A 23,520-nucleotide genomic window follows, 5' to 3' on the forward strand; every position below is an offset into this window, starting at 1 on the left:
TACTCACTATGAAGTTAACTTCTTGGTGATGTTTTATTTCTTTTTTCAGAGTGAGAAGTGGGAGAGAGGAATGAGAATTGGGAATAAGTATCTCAAAGTTTCAATGAAATATTGGAGTCAGTAAATGAGCTTCATGTTCTGAAGCTTATTTGTACAACTGCTATTTTCTACTTAGCATATATTCAGCAAGATAAGAATCCTTTTCCATTATTTGAATATCCGTCTGAATAGGATTTTTTTTTTTCATGAATTGAGCTAAGAAAATTGTTGGTATTATTATTAATACTTGGTAATGCAAAGTCAAAAATTCCTTTGTGGATCCCTTTAGTTCTCACTTCTTTGTCTTATTTGAAAGGCATAAGTCTCATATGAATTTGGAAGAGCTCTCAAGTTATTCAAATAAAAAAATTAAAATTAAAACAAGAAAAGCTGACATGTACCAGGCAAGCTGGGTTACTCAAGGGTGGGCATTACAGTGTGCGAACAACTCCATACATTTTGACCTTTTGATTAGAATTTCTACATCTTGTTTCTGTCACCCTGGTTACCAACGAATAACAAATATTTGCAAAAATAAAAAAATAAAAAAAATCATAGAATTTGGCTTCAATCTGTTTACCAGTCTAAGGCAAGTTTTCTGTCTTTTTTTTTCTTTTCTAAAACCATACTATCTTGGGGGAATGGTGTCCTATGCTCACTTACAAAATGATTCGAGGCCTACGTCAGAAGGGGTTTCAATGTAAATCACTAAAGCCATTTTTCAAAATTTCACCTAATCTTATTAATCAAATTCAACTAATCTATAAATTCTTGTGTTGCTTATTTCATCAGATCCAGATTATTCAAACTCCACAAAATCTCTCCTTTTCTCTATCCCTTGTATTTTCTCTCCTGAAAGCAGAGAAAACCAGAAGACGAGGCACGTTTAACCAAGACAGTCAAGAACTGATTTCCATAGTCAATCATCATTATACACTAAGAAAAACTTCTTTTCTTTCGCCATGTCCAGTGAAAAGTGATAAGATGAAAAATATTGACAATGTCTCAGTTGAAGGACTCTCAAACATTCAATAAAAGTCCCAAGTACATCAGGCTGATCACGTAAAAGATAAAGATTCACAGAAAATGAAATGCAAAGCATCTCAGACAAAATCCTTGAAGGGAGAAGGGGAGGGGTTCCTAAGAGCAGATGGCCACCATTTAAACAAAGATTCCAAGCAACTACACCCATAGTAAGGCAATCTTAAGTGCCACAAAGAAAATGATTCATCTCTGCCACTTCCTCTCTGAAAAAGCAACATTAACACAGTCAACAAAAGATTACATGTGAGAATTTCATAAAACTCACCAGAATAAAAGAACATCTCAGAATGTCAAGAAAGGATTTATTTTGGAATTTCATGTTTTTAAACCTTGAAGCAAGTGCTCACAACCACAGACTGGCGCAAAAGAACTCACAGGTAACAGGTCCTCTAGACCCTTGTGGTTTTCAAGGAATGAATTTGAAAAAAATAGGGGACAATTCAAGAATAGTTGAAAACCAGTTATTGGTCTCTGAAAGTGTTGAAGGCTAAGTGAATTAGACCCTACTATTGTATAAGTGGGCGAGCAATGACCAAAACCAGAATATTACGATCAGAGTTTCGAAAAAATAAATGCCAGGTATACATGAGTGTTGGGTTTGGCATTACAATGCTGGAATTAGCAAAGGAAGATGATTTTCCATTTGACTGACATTGTTAAAATTAGTCCTTTTTTTATTTAAATTTTTTATCAGTAAAACATTATTATTATTAGTTTGACACGCTATTTGTTAGTTTAACAAGGAGGACAATCAAGGGCGGAGCCACGGTGCCGGCTACGGGGTCGGCCAAACCCACTAGCTTTGGTTCAAACCTTGTATTTATCTTATAAAGATTTATTTAATTATGTATAAATATTAATTTAGAACCCAGAAACTTAAAAGTATTAGAATCCTGAACCCATAAACTCGAAATCCTAGCTCCCCCTCTGAGGACAATTACAATTATAATGATACCACATCAACATTTCCTAATAAGTCAACATGGAGTAGTCCTAGGGACATTACATTTGTTCTCTCCTTTGGTGTGGGGGTGGGGGGTCTGAAACAGGTCAAGGGACCAGGGTAATCGATTCAAAAAAAGACCTCCATCGCAGCAAGGGACATGCTCGCCAACTTACAACCATTTCTACCCACATCAGTTTTTTGTTTAGTTAAAGACGCAAAATATTTCATTCAAGGGATCTATGTTAGAAAATACCTTGCATAGATTGAGTTCCATTTTCCTTTGCACCCCGCTGTGCATGAGACGGAGACTGCCCGTCACGGGCTGAACCCTGCCTACCATTGGAACCAGAGTGGGAGTGTTTCTTTTTGATGTATGCTTCTTTACTTTGGACATCTGGACTTGATCTTGGAGAGCTATTTGAGATTGCTTTGGCTCTTGCAGATTTTGTGGCTTGCATGTAACTCGGGAGGGAATTGCTACTACTGCTATCTCTAGGCTCCTGATCATCATGTTGAGTTCTCTCTGAATCGAAAGAGCTGTGCTGCTTGCCATTTCTGCGATCCTTTGTTAATTGTTCTGAACTTGTTATGCCTGAATCAGTTTTAGGATTTGAGGGGAACTTTAAAACAGTGGATGAGGATCGGCGCTTGGGATTTGATCCACTTTTTTCACTTCTAATCTTCTTAGGATTCACTGATACCTGACTAGAAGGTGTTCCTTGGGATTCAGGGCCAGTTAAATGCCTCCTTGCGGATGCTTCTGGTGATGACTTAACTATATTGTTCTCTTTCTTCTGCTCTCCATGAAATACATCGGGGCTGATAACATCAATATGCTCACTATTTGCATCATCAGTGGCATCTTCTCTCCCTCCATCAGCGTTGAAGCATAATAAGTCATTCCGAGGAATGGTTATACTATCATCTCCAATGTGTGAGCATCCATTGCTCTTATCATAAACAATATCATCCTCTGAAGCTTCTAGTTCCTGCTCAAATTCTTGAGCTCCAGCCTCATATCTATCTGGTGAATCAAGGGTGGAAGAAATAGAAAGCTCGGTACCACATTCAGAGCCCCCAACTTGAACCCTCATTGAGTTTTCTGATAAGGCAGTTTCCCTAGCCCCAAATCCGTGATCAGTGGTATATGAAACCGTATCTGCACAGGATTCTACCTCAGCTTCGTGATTAGACGAACGAGATACTTTGGCTGATTTAGCTGCTGAACTCAGTTTTTCAAACTTTGTCTGAGCAGCAACAAATGCAGGATTACTTGCCTTTCTTGATCCATATATGAACATTTTGTCCTCTGGCTCTGGAGGCTCAGGGTAAATCCGTGTAACAGAATGTACATTCTGGTCGCCTTCAGAATCAATCTTATCAGGGAGAGCAGTCGGCTCAGTTTCTTGGAGCTCATCTGAGTCCTTTAAGTGAGCAGGAATAGAATCCAAAGTGTCATCTCTTGAATTAGTTTCACCAACTACCTGAGGCTGAGACTGTTCCAAATTACTATTTGAAGGAGGTGATGTTGGTTTGTGGGATTTCAAGTCTATGCTGTCTGCACCATAAGACATCAAATTTTGATCACTTTCAGATGGAAGAGGTGATTCCTTCACAGCCCGCCCGGAGATGATTGACTTAGTTTCAAATTGAACTGTTTCCAAAAGATTTCTTGAATACTCAATATTTTCAATCTCCTGCTGATCTGCAGGTAATTCCGATCCCTGTGACTGTTGATATCCTGATGAAACAGACATCCATCTTTCCAACCATTTCCACGCTGAGTCAGATTTGGAAGGATCACACTTGATATTAATACTTTTGGTCCTTGGAGTTGATTCAAGGAGCTTGCACCAAAGGAGAAAAATCAGTTCTGAACAAAAATAATGCACGGTACCAAAAACTTCCAGATCATGCAGAAATGTAAATCTTTTATACCTGTTGAGCAAATCTATTGCTAAGTAGCTTTGAAATAGAAGTGTGTGTAACCTCCGCTCTTTTTCCCAAGTTCTCCTTTCCCTAAGCAACGAAAAAAGAAGATAAGATGTGATGGCTCGGTTAAAAGAGAAGTTGCAAGTGCTTCTCAACAAATGAAAACATGGGCAAATGAGAAGGACAAACACATCAGAAATTATAGCTAGAGACTGTATCTCAGTGTCCAATAAGAAGCTAAAGGGTAGAATTTCCCGGATACATTTTCGGATTTATGCTTAAGCAAGAAGTATTACCAAGATTTTTTGAATTTTAACTTTCTCATACTTACATCTAGTTTGTCAGAGATATTAGATCCTTCAACAAGGCGATAAGCATGACGTGCTCGAACAAGTGCTTGCATTTTGACAATGGCTTGAACACATCGAAGAGTTCCCACAGCATGTCTTCGAACTAAATGTCCTCGTACAGCAGCTTGCAATATAGTTACATTCTTATGCTTCAATAGAGCTCTTTGAGCCTATCAGGACGAACCATCAGAGGAACGACATAAAATTTTTTATTTTCCGAAAGCTTTAGAGCATGAAATGGTCAGAACATGAAAGAAACGAAAAATTGAGGTACCAGAAATGCTCTTATTGCAGTCTGAATGACTAGAACTTCTTGTTCATCCACAGTGAGGTCAGTTTTACTATCATTCACTTTAGTAGTGATTGGCTCTGATAGCTTTGAGTCCGCTGAGGCTGAGGACCGAGGCTCCTCATCAGCCAACTGTAGAACAGATGCCTTCTCTTGAAGTGTAGAAACAGATTTTGTTTGTAGGTCAGCGTTCGCAGATTCTGTGCAGTCCTTGTTAGGAGATGGTGTTTCTGAAACTATCAAACGATGACTAGGAGATCTCTTGCGGAAACTCCATCTACGTTTATCACTTGAGCCCTTGATCTAGCAAATTTCTCAAATAAGTCACCAAATAAAGCAATAAAGAAAATGGAAAGAGAAAAAGATGTATGTAAAAATCTTTTTTACAGTTAAGTAATATTTTTTTACAGTTAAGTAATCTTTGGCCAATTTCAATTAAGACATACACAGGACTCTCAACACCAAAGGATAGTGAAGCTGTGTGCTAGAATAAAGAAGGATATTTGTAGAAGGATTAAAACAATTGAAGTCATGCTCACCTCTATAGTCTAGGGGCAAAATTAATGATAAGTAAATTCACGAGCTATATTCAAAGCTCTGATGTTTTATGTGCTTACACACTACCAGCCTCTTTACCCGCACAAGGTAGTGGTAAGGTCTGCGTACACACTACCCTCCCCATACCCCCATTTGTGGGAATATACTGGGTATGTTGTTGTTGTATTCAAATCTCATTCTACCACTTATATATGAAAAGCTAAAATATCAGTTAGTCTCGTTGACCCATATGTAAAAGCTACTGACTAGTTAATCTAAAGGGAATGAGGACACGAAAGGTGAATGCAAGACTGCAGTTTCATGAGAATATATCACAGAAAACAGAGGTCTAATTGGGAGTCAGAAATCTCATCTCGCCTTAGAGGCCCGATCCACTTTCACTAGAGAAACATGGAATGCAAATAGTACAGAGCTTCAGGAATAAATTGTATTGCAACTTCTCGACAAAAGTTTCTTTGTAACAACATCGAACCTCCCCTTGCCGTTGAAGATTGAACAAAGATTGATACATAATCCAGAACACTAATATAAACCTCAGAATCCTGTTTGTCCATAATAGGCAGATACATTTAGGTTCCAAAACAAGGTACTAGTCGAATTCAAAATTAATCCTAGCATAATCATTTTGGTATTCACGTTCTTGTATCTGTGAACAAGTTGGAAAGTAGGAAAACTAAGCTCCTTTCATTAACTGAGGGCTTAATAAAACCAGATAAGCCTCACCATTGTGAAGACTTCCCAAGTCCTGATGCAGTTACGAAAAAGGGGAGTCCGGTGCACAAAACATCCCGCATTTACGCAGGGTCGGGGGCAGGGGCAGATTCAGAGCACTATGTATGGGTTCACCAAAACCCAGTAGTTTTTGCTCATACCTTGTATATATATTAAGAAATTCATTAAATATCTATAAATATTAGACTGTGAACCCAGTTGTTATTGTTTATTAACTTGAAATCGTTATAGGAACTCATAAACTTTAAAAATCCTGGATCCGTCTCTAGTCCGGGGAAGGGCCGCACACCTAGGGGTATATGAAGTAGACAGCGTACCCTAATGCAAACATTAGTGGTTGCTGCTTCTATAGCTCGAACCCGTGATTCCTGATGAAGTTACGAGTCGAATTCAAAAGTTACTTTGCCTAATCACCTACATTTGACAAACTCCCACCCCTGATGGAGATCCAGTGGTAAAGTATGAAACTTTCTAAAATATAATGCACAAAGAAAGCTCCTTTAGTCAAGTAGAAAGTATACTCAAAATAAAAAGTAATTATTAAAGATAAATCCCATCATTGTAAAATCGTCCCACACTTGTAGAACAATAGATAATGACGGATCGATCCAAGTTTTTATTCCACACCATTTTCTCTAAAAAAAAAAACATTTCTTTAGGGGCAATAATAAAATCAGATAAGCCCCATCAATTTTAAAAGACTATAATTTGTAGAACAACAAACAAAACAGCAGAAAATATACAGAGCCTTCAGCTAGCATATAAGTTAACACCTAATTTGAGTTAAAAACACAATATTGCATATTCTTGGGCAAAAGGGGGTATATTTTTTTTACCTCAGAAGCTTCAAATTGATCATGGTCAATGGAGTCAGTGCCACAAGAAATGATCTTGAAGCAAGAAGCTGTTGGTTTTCCCATTTTTTTCTACAGTTTCTGTGTTACACCACAGTTCAAGTGTGTAGCCTTTCTTGCTCCAGTGTGTAGCAGTGTAAGGTAAATATTCGATTTGTTGGGAATTGTACCTGATTGATGGGAGAGATGATGGAGAAATAGAAAAGAAAAGTAAAAAATTAGAGACTTTTTTAAGAGCACGGACCTCAACATTCTCCCCAAAAAAAAAGGTGTACTGAGATGTCTTTGGCATTTTGATGTGCATAGGACGGTTTAAACTTTACTAAGCTATTTATTGAAGGAAAAATAAGGTGAAACAACTTTGGACTAAACTTATGTTTGTTTAATAGTTTTTGCCAAAAGATAAAAATAAGTAGCTTTGAAAATTATTTTAAAAATATTGAACAAACTTTTGTTTAAAAAATTATGACCCTTAATTTGAACTACAAACGTACGTTAAATAAAAGTGAGTCGTTAGGCATTTAAGCAATATTGGAGTTGCAGCTAGCAATGTATTTAAAGTTGAAGTTTTAAAAATTATAAAAGTTATTGTTATATTTTGACAAAAAATTCATTTGAAAAAATTCTTTACTAAACCATTATTTCACATGAAATACATTTTCAAATTAATATTTAACATTTTACTTGAAGTTTAGTAAATAGTTTATCAAATTTATATTTGCAAATACCAAATTTAGTATTTTACATACTGACTACTGAGATAGTGAGAAAAAATAATTTACTGCAATCAGTTAAATTATACAAAGAATTTACACAGCCTCTTCATTATTCAAACCCTAAATGGGAAATAGTGAGGGGGAACGAAGGCTAATTTCACCGAGGCCAATTCAGATTAAATTAAGGTACCTCGCCCAAATATACTGTTTAATAATTTCGTCGAGCCTAATTCCATCGTTTACTATGAACTTTTATCTATTGTATATCTATGCTTTATAGTTTCTACGAAATCCAATACAATGTAATCTTTCTGTTTAAAAAAGAATGAAGTTATTTCTTTTTCAATTCAAAAATAATAATCCCTTTTCAATTCTAAACTTAGAAACGGAGGGAGTATAAGGTAGTTGAAAGATAAACTTGTTCAGAAAATTAGTGAGTCAAAGACTCAAAGGTCAAGAACTCGAAGTTCGAAAAAAGTGATCCAAAAAGATGTTATCCACAATTAATAAAATATGATCTTGGACTATTTTTTGTATTTGTATTCGCTTCAACCCTTTGCGAAACATTTGGCATTCTTTTTTCTGATTGATATTGCGTAGAGGGTACTTCTAATTTAATTTGTTTTGTATGTTATTGTACTTCTTGGTTACTTTTTTATATTATCTTTTCACAATCTATTGCAAGCTAAATTTAAGGGAGTTGGCGAATTTAAAATTCTGAGGATAATATTGGTGGTTCAATTTTGTTGAGAGGTCCGTTGTATAGTTTGGAATGTGAAATGTTAAGAAAGGCAATAATGAGAAAAAGACATTTCGTAATGCACCCTGAAAATGTCGGTAAGCAAGTATAATTAATTCAGAAGCTAAATTAATAATAGTTTATCTTGTATGCAAGTATAATTAATTAAGAAGATAAATTTCACCATAGACAGATATAGTTTATCTTGCTATAAGATATTAAAGAAACAGTCAAAAATCCATTAGATTTTGGATCAAATAGAAGGTTTTGATTGATTATAAAATAAGAAGCAACATGACATTGTATAACACTCTAAAAATAGCCGATATAATATATATTTTTTGTATATATATATATACATATTTCTGTATTTTATATATAAAAAATATATACTTTTACGATTACTGAATATAAATAGTTAATATCGCGAGATAAAAGGCATCTTTGCGTTTGATTATAGTTGGTATTATGTGCCCATAATCATTTATGTACCGGTTTTGGAACTCTTTAAAAGTGGTGGGATTAAGTAAAATAAAGTCAGAATTAATGTGTTGTGATTATAAAGCTGATTTAACAATATTGTTAACTTGTGAGAGAAAAATTTAAAGAACTTTTCTCAACTCCCTTCCCACAATTTTCTGTCTACTGGGGAATTTGGGGGTAAATTGTTTTAAGTGAGTCCTAAACTTAACAGGGGCTTATGAAATTCTGTCGTGCATCTATTGACCTCGAGTCGATTCATATATGATATATGGATAGTAAGAATTTAAAACAACAAAACATTACTTTTATATAAGATTGACACCTATGATGCAAATATGCAATTAGCAATATCCATGTATATTGATGTAAAATTTATAATCTGCTTATGCTTAACTAATTTTTTATAAAATTAGATTAGACAAGCTTAAATGTAGCGATGTAAAATTTATAATCCGGTGAGTTTAAATGATGTGGCAAGTTTAATTTTAAGCAAAAATAGTTAAAACTCAACCCAAATGGTCTATATCTTAGAACCAGACGACAAATAAAAAAACAAATGGCGTAAAGTACGACTCTAATTTTCATTATAGTCAGTGCAATAACATATGAATGGTCTATAACGTGAATGAATAAATACTATCCAAAAAGATACAAAGCTATATAAATACAACATTTTAGCACTGTTTACAGTTTGAGACCAATAATATGTCTCACCACCACTAGGCTGATGCAGGTGTAGCTGAAGCCTTTGTTGCAGTGTTTGGTTTCGCTACAGAAAATTGTTGGATTTCACTAGACTGACGCTGCATCTGAAAAATATTAGGCTTCACCGGCATCTGTTGCGCCCTACTACTATTAGGCAACCTTCCTTCTTTCTTAAGTTCCCCCATCGCAAACTTTAGACGATGGACTTCTGCAGTTAATGCCTTGTGCAGAGCTGCAATGCAAAGTCATAATTACTAGTTTCCATCCTCGTGGATGTGTGTATCAAAAAAGATATTAACATCCCTATTATAGGCATCCAGCCATAAATCGAAGGATCATAGAGTTTCAGCAAGTACATACATTTTGAAAGAGTCTTTCAGAATGTCATAGTAACCGCGGGGTTAAGATGGATCTCTGGGCATACATGATTCAATAAACAAATAATGATCACAAGTTGTGATTCACAACTGATAAAGAGAGCAAGCAGTACACATACAGGACAGAGTGCGAGACTATGACCCGAGATGACTGATGATTCAGTCATGTCCAAACATAGACCTTATTCACCGGTCAGTATGGGGGAAACAATGGTGATTAAAGTAGTAAATGAACGAGCTAGACCTAAAATAACTTTTTGCATAGCCATTTAGAAGGACCTATGATTTTGCAATTGATGCAGACTTAGCTAAGACAGAACACAATTGAAACAAAGGATTCATAGAGATGAATGACGATACTAACTAGTTAGGATTAAGGCTTAATTGTTGTAATGTTGTTCAGGTAATAGGTAAAGCATGCTGATCCCGTCCCTGTCAGGGGAGGTGCCAATCATCTCTCCTCTCTACGAACACTAAGGCATAATTATTGTCATTACACTAACACATTAGATTTTGGTAGAATAAGTGTGACACTTAGTATGTTTTAGTTTTACGAAACCTCTAACTTACTTAAAAGACAGATTATTGACCAGCCAAGGAAATCACATTAGAACTAACATAGTGGGACATGACAACTGCTAGGGAGAAGGAAATGCTATCGAACATCAATCCAATGAACAAACAAAGCGGCTTGGCAGAAGGGTCAAGAAGAGAGAACGACAATATTTTCTGAGTTAAACATTTGAAACCTTATACACAGTTTATAGAGTATTCATACAGCCGACTTAATTAGTTAAAGACTGATCACAATTATTTTTGTTGTTTATAAGTATGATAAACTCAATAAATAAACAAAACAAGAAATATAAAGCATTTTGGAGATAAACATATAAAACACTCTGCATAATTTCAAGAACAGAACACTTCAGAGAATAGTCTATTTCAGCAACTTCTAACGTCACCTTGTGCTAGAGCATTATAGCCACCAAACAGTTGAATTCAATAAGCAAAGATATAAATAAAAGAAATGAAGAAGAAACCAAAGATCAAGTAAACCGTAATTGAAATAGTTTCTTTCTAAAAACAATCCTGTAATTGCACTCAATAAACACCTAAAATTGTGTAAATTTGCAACATCTATTCCTTCTGATTTATTTCTAAGAGTCCATATTTGCACAAAGAAAACAATAATTATAACCAAATGAATATCTAATATGTAAACTGTTCCTGGAAAAAGCTATTTAATTGCACAAATTGACTAAATCTTTAATGATTTTCAGCAAGATCATCAAATCTATTTGGCCACCATCAACACCCATAACAATTAAAATAAAACTAAGTATCTTAAAATCAAGGGATAGGAAAGCTTCAATTTTTTGATTTGGAATAAAGAAAAAGCAAAAGATATAGAAACCTGTACCAAAAAAAAAAAGAATCTCTTTCTCGATTTCTTCAATAAGAATCTTAGAATTGAAATATTGCCAATTTTATTTTTGTCTTAAAGAATTAAAATAAGAAATCTTTTCTTCAGTTAAAACTTACATGCAAAGTGCAATGCATATGGGTGCAAACTAGTTTATCTAAAGACTAACATAAAAGAAAATATAAGGAAAGAAACATACCATCTCTGAGTTGTGCTTGTTGTTCCATGGCTTGAAGGCGAAATCTCAACTCATTGTTCAAACTTGTAAGCTCAGTAAAATCTTTCTGCAATGAGATATATCAAAGCCAATTACCTCGAAATAAAACCAAGTTCGTAAAAGAAGCACCAAAGAGATCTATAAGATTTTAAATTAGAACCTGTAGAATGGTCACTTGTGTGGACAAAGTGGTTGTCTCTGTTTGAAGAGTCTGAACCTTATGTTCCAATTCTGAAATATAACACAATTTACGTTCCTTGGATCGAGCAGCTGACTGACGGTTGGCCAGTATCCTGAGAGAAGAAAATATTATGAATTCCAAAAATGTATTTTTGACATTAGGCCCTCTTTTGTAGGCTCGTAGAGATGATTTAACCTCGGGGCTTTAGAGAGGGTTACATTTAGGAAAAGAATCAATCAGCAATTCAGCTCCATACCTTTTGGCACGTTTAGGATCTGAAACTACAATCTCTGCTAGTCTTTCATCAGCCATAATCTTTCTCATCTCAGCTTCACTAAATTCACCATTGCCTAAGTCGAAATTGATCTTGTCTGAGTTATCATTTCCAGAACTACTTGATGAAAGCTTCCCCGGACAGTTTACCAGGGAAGTTGGTAATTTTGGTGACTCATCACCGTAGTGAAAACTTCCAACAGCACTATCCATTGAAAGACTCCTAAAATGTCGGGTGGAGCGAGTAATATCTGCATCAGCACTCCTCTTGATACTAGTTCCTTTCGAGACACTTTCTGCTTTTTTATTGCTGTTGTTGCCACCAGTTAACTTTGTGAGACTGGAAATGCTATCCTTAACTTTATCCTCAGTAATAGAAGAGTTCAATGCCTCCATGTTTTCCAGATTCATGTACGAAGACAACTTGTCCACGACCTCTCCCCCTGATTTCCTTCGCAAGGGATCTCCGAGCAGCGTTGCTCCATCCAAAACTCCCAGGCCACTTATGGCCACTAACTGAGGTGAAGACTTAATCATAGCTGAAAGTCCCAACGGAACATCACTATTAGAGCGACGATGCCCTTTCTTAGGTGGACGACTATCACTACATCGAAATGTGTTTTCCCTTGTGAAAGAGGAGACAAAAGGTGGAGCTCGAGAACTAACATCAACTTCCTCCATCGATGTGTCCTTCAAACTAGAGTTGGCTGATGCCAAAGATGACTCGCTATGAGGGAACGGGCTCAATGGGGGAAGGCCATTGTTTGAGAAAATACTCGGTTGAGATAAAGACCTTGTATGAGAAGCTCCCACACCAAAATTATGGCTAATGTGTGGCTTAGAATTAGGCTGAGCCATCAGAATCAAGTAATACAATAGTAAAACAACCAACTCGGAAACAACTCGATCGAAATCCTCTCCTAAGTTTGAAAACACTATCGGATTTAACTCCGTTATGGGGCTAGTACATCGAGCAGCTTCAAATTTTGCAGTTCTAAATTAGTATATCTTATGATCAAAGAACTTCACCACTTTCCATCAGATTATAATACTCACTCTCACCTGCACAAAACAGGCCTAGTACTTGAAAACCCCTAAAGCCTTCGGCCTGCTTGCTCTTAAGAGCAATTCAATTACGAAAATTTACTAAACCCAAATTCATGCCAACAACTGTTTTTCATCACAGACAAATAGCTGAACAAGATAAGAAAGACAAAGTACAAGATTCAATAACTTAAAATAAGGAAAAAAAATGTAGTACCTGGATTTTGTTCATTCAGAAGCTACTCCCCAACGTTATGACACAACATCGTTAATAAAGTGAAAGGTCAAAAAATAATTGGAACATGGTAAGCAGAATTTTTCCCGCTGAAAATAGCGGTGATTACGGTTGAATTATAAAGAAAGACAAGAAGATAAAAGACAAAAAACTTTGGATTGCATAAAATGACAGGGGTGGGTGGGGGGTCGAGGTGGGAGAAGATGTTCTCTGTTCCTTTCGCTATCTGAGTAAGTGCAGGCACGAAGTTATGCGAAAGGGACAACAAGAGATTTTCTTGTCTGACTTTGGATTCATATAGGAAAGTCCGAATACTTCAATTTCATTTGCATTTCAGCAATCGCCCTCTATTCAATGCCGGCCTCAACTCACAAAGTTGTTCTAATTACATTTGCGCAATCGGGGAAAGGAAGAGAGAAAGAGAAAATTGAGAATTGAGTCTGAAAATTTTTAGAGTATTTTTTTGGGGAAATGTCCGAACTTTTGGAAGTACTCTAGAGCATACTTCTTGTGGGAAAATGTTGTCATTTTTCGGTTCTTATGAGTTAAACTAAGTTAATTTTACTCAATATTTTAAAATTTATTCTCTTATCATTCTGATACTTAGACACTTGTAATTCCTACATAAAGAAATAGCGGGATGTTTTCGTGATATAACTCTGTTTTAGCTTGATTGTTTAATAAATATTTGTTGACTTTAAAAAAAAGGATAGCGGGATTTGGAGCGTAAAAGTCGACGTATTTAATTTTATGATTCTCTAACTGAATCTCTCTGCATACGAGATCGCGATGTGCACGATCAGCTGTCTGTGTACAATGTACACGTACATACGATATTACTTCTAGCATGATTTAGGTCATCTTACTTCCGAATTATGTAAAGAGTAAGACTAGACAAAGATTTTTGTCTGACGTTATTTTGTGTATTGTCATAGTTGTTCCTGAATTTAAATTTTTAAATAAATAAACAAGAATAACACACATGATATTTGAACTTATGATCTAGAGCAATTTCGCTATATAGTAGAGAAATCCTATATGTTAAGAGAATTCAACAACTTATATACTAAAATTTGTCTATGCCCTATTTGTACAATATGATCTCCACCTTTGATTGTGAAAACTCATCGTGTATTTGACTAGTTGTCTGCTGACTGTCAACGTACACCAACACTCATTACTTATCCTTGAATAATCTTGATAGATTAAACCACTTTGAATCCGTGATACTATTAGAAGTCGATTCTCCATCGACAATGAAACACATGATAACCAAAGATGTGATAGTATGTAATTGCTTTCTACATATCCTCCCAAATTTGTAGATATCTTATCGAATGAATAATGTTAGAAGCATTACTTGATGGTGATGTAGCGGTTTGTCCCATGCTTTGCCCAGTTGTCCTTAAGATCAACTGGATTTGATAGATCGTAGCCTTCAGCTGCCAGGCGGCTAAGCAGCTTGGTGAATGCACTCCCACTCATTTTCCGACCACCAATTCTAGCATGTCGCTTGTTAGGAAGCGTTGGTAATGGATACATTGACAAATTGTTTGTACAACATGAAGATTGCCAACCTCCATTTCCCCATTTGTAGCAAGGCCTTAAAACTCCAGTGCAGGAACAAACAGGGACTGGCATGGTTGATTCGTCAAAAGAAACCTGGTTGAGCCCCAGGTCCTGATCCTTCCAATCCGTCTTTGTCACACCCAACTGCCTATTAACATCATCATTTCCACCACCCATCTCTTGGGCGCCATTCCACTCCTGCGATTCGTCAAGCATTGACTTGTTAAGGTCTTCACCTTCCTTTTTCACTTTCTTTGATGGCTTTGAAGTCTTTTTAGAAGATGTCACTAGCTTTGCCTCCTTGGATCTTTTGTTCCTACGGGATTTTGTGGGCTCCGGAGCAGCTGGTGACTGTATGGATGACTCGTTCATGTGCATATCGCTGTGGTTAAATGTAGGTTCTCCCAACTGTGGCTGATGATGTACATGCTGTTGTGGATGGTGCATGTGTTTCAGTTCGCGTGCAATTTGACATCCGGGCGGACAAGGAGACATGTTACCACTGTTCATTGAGTTCTCTTGATACTGAAGAGTGGCAATGGCATTGTCCCGCTCCATTATGGCACTATTTCGTTCTGCTATAGCCGAATCTCGTTGCAAGATGGCCATGTCTCGCTCTGCCAAGGTAGCCCTTTTTTCAGAAAGAGCCAAGTTCCTCTCTTGAATAGCAGCATCTCTTTCGGCCATGATAGCCATTATCTGCTTCATTGATGGCTGATGCTGCAAAAACCACTGAAGTGCAGAAAAACGCAGCGTATATCACCAGAGCAAATGTTGGTAATAAAAGACTTCATTTTACAGCATAATCTACTGTTCAGATTAAAGGTTCTGTGAAACATCTTTTGTACTAGAAATATCCTAAGTCAAGAAACTAGACTTGAGCATAATTAACTATGACTGCTACAACTCACCTGGCCCTGAGGTGGTTTATGCCTTCCATTCTCATGATGGCCACTGTCGTCCATATCATATGCGTCGTATAAATTGCCCAAATCAGTTTAGGTCTTTAATGCAAGAGTGACATATACTCATGTTGGAGAGACAGCCAGCTGAATTCCAACTCCTGTCACCAAAATTTTGGAAATCACACACGTCACTTCTTTGTGGAGGATACACTAAGAGTGACATAGTATTGAATAGCAAAATCACACCTGAGCAGTAAGTATCAGCAGCTAAAACCCATGTCTTCAGAATGTTCTTAATGAAATAAAAAGCCAAGATGGGAAACAGAAGAGTAGCCCGAAAAAGAAAAAAAAAACAGCAGCAAATCAATCCATGCCCTTTCAGAAAGCAATTACATATTCAACAATGATAGACTTACAAGCAGTTTCAACTCTGCAGTCAGTAACTCAAGGCTGCATCACAAATAGCATAAAAGATGAACAGTCGTCATCGGCTCCAAGAGCTTTAAGAGAGAACTAAGTCAGGCACAAGCAAATAGCAATTGAAAAAACAGAGATCATCGAAAACAGAACACAAACTGCATGCGTATGTGAAGGTAGAGTACCATACACCACACTTAAAATTCAAGTTTTTCAAGCGATTCTTCAAGTGAAAAATGGCATACTCTTCAAAATTATAGACATAATTCACCACTTTATCCAAGTTGTCGTACACCTAGCACAGTTTACTCACAAGAAACCTGAAAGTCCTCAAAGAACTTTGGTCTTAACAACAAGAATATCAGGAAAAAAAGGACTAGGATATAAGTCTTTTTAAGACCATGAATCCGCTGTTTTAGCTTTGAAACTTGAGGATAATGGGAAGCCCTTCTAACCTTTCTCCACTTAAATGCTGGACTTCGTTAAGTAGCCAGGTTTCAAACTCGTGATGTGCGCCTACCACACATTCACGATATACTACTACCTTAGCCGTTGAACAAAGCCCTGAGGTGTAAAAGGACCAATATATAATTAAAAGCACAAAATGAAGTAAGATATAATTAGAAGCACAAAGCAAGTATCTATATATTAATATAAAGCAGGGCCTAACATAGGTGATGTGGCATCTCTTACAAACTAGAAATTACATTTATCTTTTTTCTCATTTTTTTGATTTTTTTCTCTTACTTTTTTTATTTATCTCATCATACAAACCCTTACAGATCCTACGTACCCTTATTGTAAGAACGTAATGGTTACGGAAACGAAACAACAAACGTACGGTTTCTTGAAGAAAAATAAAAAGGAAGCCAAAGCTTTCTTACATTCAAACCGTTTCATTTATTACTTGAAAATGGTTAAGTAGCAAAAACTCAAAAGTTTGTAGCGTTCACACATCTTAAATTTTTTTCATATATGCTTTCACATAGTATCCAATATTGCGAGAATTTGATGCATATACTGGAACCAAGATATCTTCATAGATATTGCTTCTCCCGACGTTCACACTTCAGAAGCCAGATTCTCTCTTCCTATTTTTTTTTTCTTTTTTCCGTCACGACAACGTCTATTATTACCTCTTTAGAAAACCTATGATTCAAAGAATCAGCCAGAGAGGCTGAATTTTCACGCCATCGTAACCGGCCAAAGATATATTTGCTCGAGGATTACCATTGCGCTTCCATATCTTATACATATTGGAAGTCGTAATTTTCCCAGCAAAGAAAACTATCAAAGTGGTAAACTTATCTCCATATATAAAATAGCACATTCTGCGAAGAACAACAAGTTGATGAAGACTATACCGCCATGTGGACCATCGCCAAGTCTAAACAAACTGTTGGAACGATGCCTTTTAGGTTAATATGTAATGTCTTTTAGGATCTCTTCCTTATGTTTCTTCTTCTATAATGTATGATATTTGTAGGGCGAATAGCAACATAGATGGAAAGATTACAAGAGATAAAGTTGAAGAGGTAAGACTATCATAGTATTAACATTTATTTGTGAAGAACATTTAAATATTAAAAGAAAGGTGAGAAGACTTCACATAATTTTTATTAACTTTGATTGAGAGAGCTATTCCTCGATATCAATGGTATCATAAAAAATAAAAAATAAAAATAAAAAAAAATAAATATATATATATATATATATATGATATGTTTTTATTTATTTATTTGAATTTGCTTTTCTATTCTATTTTTTCAAATTTACTTTTTTCTTATACATTTGATTTGTAATTTTTTCCTTATAACATCTATATTTGTTAAGATATTTTTTCTACAGACCTTTCTAACATGCTTATTCGTACTTTATGATGTTTTTCAGCTAATTAATTATTTAAATCACGCAAGATATATGTATAATATTATGAGGAAGTTGACATTTGTCTCAAATGGGAATTTTTTTGTTTGGTAAGATTACTAACAATGAAGAGGATGAAAGTTGAGAAGAAGAAGAAGGTGATGGAGATGTCATATGTATATAGAATGAATGTGTGCATTTATATGAAATAGTATAGTGTTTCCAGAATTTTGTTATAAAGGCAAGTTAGGAGGAGAAAAAAAGAGAGGGTTTATCTTAATATTTGGGGAAGTAACAAGTTAGGGGGAGAGAGAGAGAAAAAAAGAAGGAAAGAGAGAGAAATATTTCTACTTTTTCACCTAATCTGTAAAAACTTTTGGTTTTGTGGCTTTTTTTTTAATTCTTAAAATTTCCACACTTTATCTTTAATTTTTGAATATTAAGGATCAAACAATTGTGGTTAATTGAGGGGAATAGACAAGTGATAAAACTCTTTTTTCTTTTTTCTTTTTGCTCAAACATCACTAATTAGTTTGGTTCTTTCTTCCTTTACCTAAAGTAGATTTAAAGTCGCGTATGAAGGGCTTGTGAATTTGCAAAGCCTTTTGATATACACCATGAAAAACTACTAAGAACTTTTCACTAATCATGAGACAATAGTGCTTAACTAAGGGAAGTATGCTTTTTCTGATAATATTTGAAGAGACGGACCCTACTCGGTACTCTCTCTTAATCTATAAACTTGTATTGTTAATATTTTATCAAAATTATAAACTGATATTATCCCTTAATATACTCTTCTTTTTTTAAAAAAATAATTTTTTCACTTTGTTCATCTCTTCTCTCCAATTTTTTAAAATATGGTATATTTTATCAAAATTATGAAGTGATATTACCTTTTTCTTTTTTTAAAAATTTTTTAATTTTTTTCACTCTGTTCATCTCTTCTCTCCAATTTTTTAATATATATATATATATATACATATACATACATTCCTTTGGAGAAAAGAAGTGTTTTAGTTGAGATTAGAGACCAACTGTTTTAGAAGATTTATTACTATGGTATGATGAAGTGGAAAGAAATAAAGAAAGAGGAAAAGAAAAAAATATTGTAAAATTGATTATTCGAAGAGAGTTGAAGCTATTCAAAAAAATATTGATTTATAAAATTAGTAATAAAATTATAATAGATTTTTCCAAGAATTCACTAATTTATTTTTCCAAGTTGACTAGTTTAAAAAATAAAATAAAAACACACATTCCCCGACAGGTTCCATAAAATTTTCTGATTTCAGTTGAGAAAAATGTTTATTCAGTCTAGTTTCTTCAGTTTCGGATCTCAAGTACAATAATTCTAGTGCTACAGATGTTTCAGTAATAATTCAAAATCACTTTTTAAAATGAAGAAGTGCTTAATGAACAGCATTAACAAAAAAAAAACTAATCTTTTTAGATAAATCACACGAATAGGCGATGCAATTCAGCAAGAATTCAACTATTAGTATATTCGAAAAACAAGTTCCTGACAAACAGATTACAACCCACTTCAGATAAACTAAGACCCAAAATTCAAAGCAAGTCAATGACACAGAACAATCCAAATTTAAGTGCAAAATTAAATCATAAAGAAAATGGAGAATCCCATAAAACCTGCAGTCTCAAATCATCCGTAGGTAAAATAACATATATCAACAGTTCACAAAAGAAAGAAAAAGAACGGTATAAGTTTTAATTAAAAAGTTAAAGGATGCAAATAGAGCTTACCGAGCAGAACTCTGAGGACATAAGAGGGAAAAGTGAAAGAGAAAAGGGTCAAAGCCTTGAGTTGAAGGAGATGAAATATCTCTATCTATAATGAAAGAAGAGTAGTTGAAAGAAAGAGAGCAAAGAGGAAGAAACACAAACGTACATACACATCACACTCTTTGCTTTTTTGGGGTTTTTGTATTTTCGTTTATTCTTTCTTTTTACCTGTCATTGTCACCATCCCCACACCCAATACATCCCACACCAGCATTCTTGTTTCCTTCGTTACTCTTTTCAGATAGTTACTGTACTGGTCCACTATATCTATAATCAGCATATATGTGCATATGTACACTCATATCAAAAATTGAATTTTTTTACAACGTGCCAATTTAAATACTCCATATGTTACTCCATCAATTCCTATTACACTAGGCACGAATTAAAAAAAAAAAAATTATTTTATTAAACATATCATAACATTTGTATAAATTTATATTTTTTGAAACTTTATTAATACATCTTAATATTTGTGTGATTATAAAGGTTTCTTATCAAATGTAAAATAGGGCTATTAAATTAAATTGTCTTCAAATTCTGAAAGGGAATCATTTTCATTTAAAACAAACTGAAAATAAAATCAGCTAAATATCAATTGAAGCGGAGGAAGTAGTAATGAAATTATTTTTATATAATTAACTATAATTAGTTTGAGAGTATAACAACACAACAAATTCAGTTTAATCTCATATGTGTTACACAACTTTATTCTTATTCTATAAAGACAGAGAGGTTGTTTCCGATTTGGGACATCCAATAAAATTGGAACGATACAGATAAGATTAGTTTGAGAGTGAAATTGATTTATAAATATGCATTTCAGTTAAGTAAAGGGGGTACTAATCTACTAAGCGCCATGGCCTAGTGGAGTGGAAGCTTTTGAGATTCGTGGTAAGAAGTTCTCTTACATGTCCTTTTCTCCGGATTTGGTCACCACGCTGAAAAACGTTCTCAAGAACGTGGCTTCATGGAACTGATTCCTAATACTGATTTTTTTCCATTTTTCCCAAATATTTACTCATTGTCTTTTTTTTTTTTTTTAAAGATTGACATTATTTTCTTATTAGTCTGTTACAAAAAGATTGATATCTTTTAATATTTTTTTAATATAAAGTACTTATAGTCATACAAATGTTATGCCAGGTTTCAGATCACAAGTTTCAAAAGTTATAACCACACAAATATTATGACTTATTTAAGATCATATTTTTCAAAAGTCTTTCCTTCTTTATTAGAGTTTGTACCAAGTCAAACTAAATCAATATTTTTGGAATGGAGAGAGTGACATTTTTAACAGGTAGAATCATCTTCTGAAACTGTTGATTACTTTATTTTAACAGGTAGAATCATCTTCTGAAGCTGTTGATTACTTTATGAAAAAAGTGAATCTGTATCAAAAGCTAGCTGAGTAGTTGGTAATTTCTCCTTTTAAGATTCGGATTACCACGAGGCACGCAGTATATAACATACATCTCTTATTTTTTTCTTTAGCATAGCATTTCTCTTCTACGTCGATGATATGATCGGGGTTTATGGAGGACCTTTTTGTATTGTCAAGATAAGAGTTTTATCCGTAAAACAATACAGTTGAATTTGTGCGTGGTTTATAGATAAGTGAATTAATTTGATCCTTAAATAATATAATAATTGAAGAAATACACAATACTTAGCCTTAGAATATAGATGAAATAGCAAAGATGATGATTCCGTGAACACGGTTCCCAAACACAGCAATGATGAGATCTAAAAGCAAGAAAGTGAAACTGTACAAAGTTTTATATAGAATATAGTACTCCCTCTATTTCAATTTATGTGAACATATTTCCTTTTTAGTCCGTGCCAAAAAGAATGATCACTTTCCTTATTTGGTAACAATTTACCTTTATGCAATGATTTATAGCCACACAAAATATTTATGTCTCATTTTACACCACAAGTTCAAAAGTCTTTTCTCTTTTCTTAAACTTCAAGCCCAATCAAATGGGTTCACATAAATTCAAACGGAGGGAGTATATGTTCTTGCCAGAAAATACGCGTCCCTTACAATGGTAATTGAGCTCACTATTTATAGCTATACCTAGAGAAAAAAGTCCTAAGATCATGTCTTCCTTTAATGCCAATTATGAGGGTCATTGATAAAGATGTAACGTTGAGTATAAATGTCAAATTCTCTGTAACGGACCGTCACTCTTAATGCTGTAGAATATTTCTTAGTAAATGCTACCGGGCGTAGAGCATTTAATGTACTTTTACGAATGTTATTCGTTCCGGTGACAAGCGCAGTGGCTGCGTTCGGCCCTCAACCATCCTATCTTGGATTTCATGTGTCCTCCTTTTAGTCAGCCACGTGTCGTATCATATTTTACCATATACAAATAGTCCTCCTGCTTTCCGGTGACATAACTTTGTGTTACCGGAAAGGTGGTAGAAACACCTTTTTGGCGGGAATTATTATAACTCCCTCTGAAGAGGTCTGATAGTTGATTAGACGCACGTCTCTCCATATTTAATGCCCCGAACACGCATTATCCCATGATTCAGTACAGTTTTTGTCGATTATCGAGGTAATCATAGCCACGAATTTAGCCGCCAAAATTTTACTTACACGCAACTTTTTTTTCCTTTGCGTTTCAACAATTGCTTGAGTTTTTGATTTGCATCTTTGTTTTCTATCATTTTCCAATTTTCTGCAAACACAAACTCTTTACCTTCTTCTTTTCCAATGACTTCTTCTTCCAAATGTGGTGGTTCTTCACATAATAAGAACAAAATCGAGGACTCCTCCTCCAACAGTGGATTCCATCATCCCAAGGAGGCTCAGTACTTCGAAGGATTTTGAAGAGAATTTCTCTACTGATAACCCTTGTACATGGGCTGTTAGTAAGTACCCTTCTTTTATTCGTCCTTCCAGTATTCCTGCTGTCCTTTTCTCCGAATTTGGTCACCACGCTGAAAAACTTTCTCAAGAACGTGGCTTCGTTGAACTGATTCCTAATACTTATTTTTTTTCATTTTCCCCAAATATTTACTCATTGTCTTTAAAAAAGAAAAAGATTGACATTATTTTCTTATTAGTCTATTTAAAAAAGATTGATATCTTTTAATATTTTCCTAATATAAAATATTTATAGTCATATAAATGTTATGACAGGTTTCAGATCACAAGTTTTAAAAGTTATAGCCACACAAATATTATGACTTATTTAAGACCATATTTCTCAAAAGTCTTTCCTTCTTTATTAGAGTTTGTACCAAGTCAAACTAAAATAATATTTTTGGAAGGGAGAGAGTGACATTTTTAACAGGTAGTATCATCTTCTGAAGCTGTTGATTGCTTTATGAAAAAGTGAATCTGTATCAAAAGCTAGCTGAGTAGTTGGTAATTTCTCCTTTTAAGTTTCGGATTGCCATGAGGCACGCGGTATATAACATACATCTCATTTTTTTTTCTTTAGCATAGCATTTCTCTTCTACGTCGATGATATGATCAGGGTTTATGGAGAACCTTTTTGTATTGTGAAGATAAGAGTTTTATCCGTAAAATAGTACAGTTGAATTTGTGTGTGGTTTTTAGACAAGTGAATTAATTTGATCCTGAAATAATATAATAATTGAAGAAATACACAATATTTAACCTTAGAATGTAGATGAAATAGCAAAGATGATGATTCCGTGAATACGATTCCCGAACACAGCAATGATGAGATCTAAAAGCAAGAAAGTGAAATCGTACAAAGTTTTATATAGAATATAGTACTCCCTCTATTTCAATTTATGTGAACTTATTTTCTTTTTAGTCTGTGCTAAAAAGAATGACCAC

At 34.7% G+C, this 23,520-nt stretch overlaps 3 protein-coding genes and 1 pseudogene across 15 annotated transcripts; all 4 read right to left on the reverse strand.

Moving 5' to 3' along the window:
• Nucleotides 1-1,004: 1,004 nt before the first annotated feature.
• Nucleotides 1,005-7,002, reverse strand: LOC104093947 (protein IQ-DOMAIN 32-like). The gene is made up of 6 exons (XM_009599789.4): nucleotides 6,727-7,002; nucleotides 4,586-4,903; nucleotides 4,293-4,481; nucleotides 3,968-4,048; nucleotides 2,283-3,876; nucleotides 1,005-1,286 (listed from the first exon to the last, which is right to left on the reverse strand). Exons 1-6 carry the CDS (start codon nucleotides 6,808-6,810, stop codon nucleotides 1,267-1,269), a joined length of 2,286 nt encoding a protein of 761 aa, XP_009598084.1. The 5' UTR covers nucleotides 6,811-7,002; the 3' UTR covers nucleotides 1,005-1,266.
• A 2,225-nt stretch (nucleotides 7,003-9,227) lies between these two features.
• Nucleotides 9,228-13,660, reverse strand: LOC104093956 (bZIP transcription factor 29-like). 3 transcript variants are annotated; one of them, XM_070182667.1, is made up of 5 exons: nucleotides 13,120-13,660; nucleotides 11,842-12,835; nucleotides 11,565-11,697; nucleotides 11,387-11,471; nucleotides 9,228-9,619 (listed from the first exon to the last, which is right to left on the reverse strand). In XM_070182667.1, exons 2-5 carry the CDS (start codon nucleotides 12,714-12,716, stop codon nucleotides 9,402-9,404), a joined length of 1,311 nt encoding a protein of 436 aa, XP_070038768.1. In that variant the 5' UTR covers nucleotides 12,717-12,835; nucleotides 13,120-13,660; the 3' UTR covers nucleotides 9,228-9,401. The 3 variants fall into 3 exon arrangements, with proteins under 3 accessions (XP_070038768.1, XP_009598102.1, XP_009598098.1); XM_009599807.3 differs by having other exon boundaries at nucleotides 11,842-12,920; XM_009599803.3 differs by having other exon boundaries at nucleotides 11,842-13,028.
• LOC117276277 (U6atac minor spliceosomal RNA) lies at nucleotides 10,094-10,238 on the reverse strand (annotated as a pseudogene).
• Nucleotides 13,661-14,123: 463 nt separating the features above from the next.
• Nucleotides 14,124-19,815, reverse strand: LOC104093980 (protein BASIC PENTACYSTEINE6-like). Of its 11 annotated transcripts, XM_018769984.3 has the most exons (6): nucleotides 19,659-19,812; nucleotides 16,484-16,592; nucleotides 16,028-16,111; nucleotides 15,858-15,903; nucleotides 15,618-15,769; nucleotides 14,124-15,438 (listed from the first exon to the last, which is right to left on the reverse strand). In XM_018769984.3, the coding sequence occupies exons 5-6, from the start codon at nucleotides 15,669-15,671 to the stop codon at nucleotides 14,494-14,496; spliced, it is 999 nt and encodes a 332-aa protein (XP_018625500.1). In that variant the 5' UTR covers nucleotides 15,672-15,769; nucleotides 15,858-15,903; nucleotides 16,028-16,111; nucleotides 16,484-16,592; nucleotides 19,659-19,812; the 3' UTR covers nucleotides 14,124-14,493. The 11 variants fall into 11 exon arrangements, with proteins under 11 accessions (XP_018625500.1, XP_018625498.1, XP_070038770.1 ...); XM_018769982.3 differs by lacking the exon at nucleotides 16,484-16,592 and having other exon boundaries at nucleotides 19,659-19,815; XM_070182669.1 differs by having other exon boundaries at nucleotides 15,858-16,111.
• Between the last annotated feature and the right edge of the window lie 3,705 nt (nucleotides 19,816-23,520).

Source organism: Nicotiana tomentosiformis, chromosome 8 (genome assembly GCF_000390325.3).
Source record: "Nicotiana tomentosiformis chromosome 8, ASM39032v3, whole genome shotgun sequence".
NCBI lineage: Eukaryota > Viridiplantae > Streptophyta > Magnoliopsida > Solanales > Solanaceae > Nicotiana > Nicotiana tomentosiformis.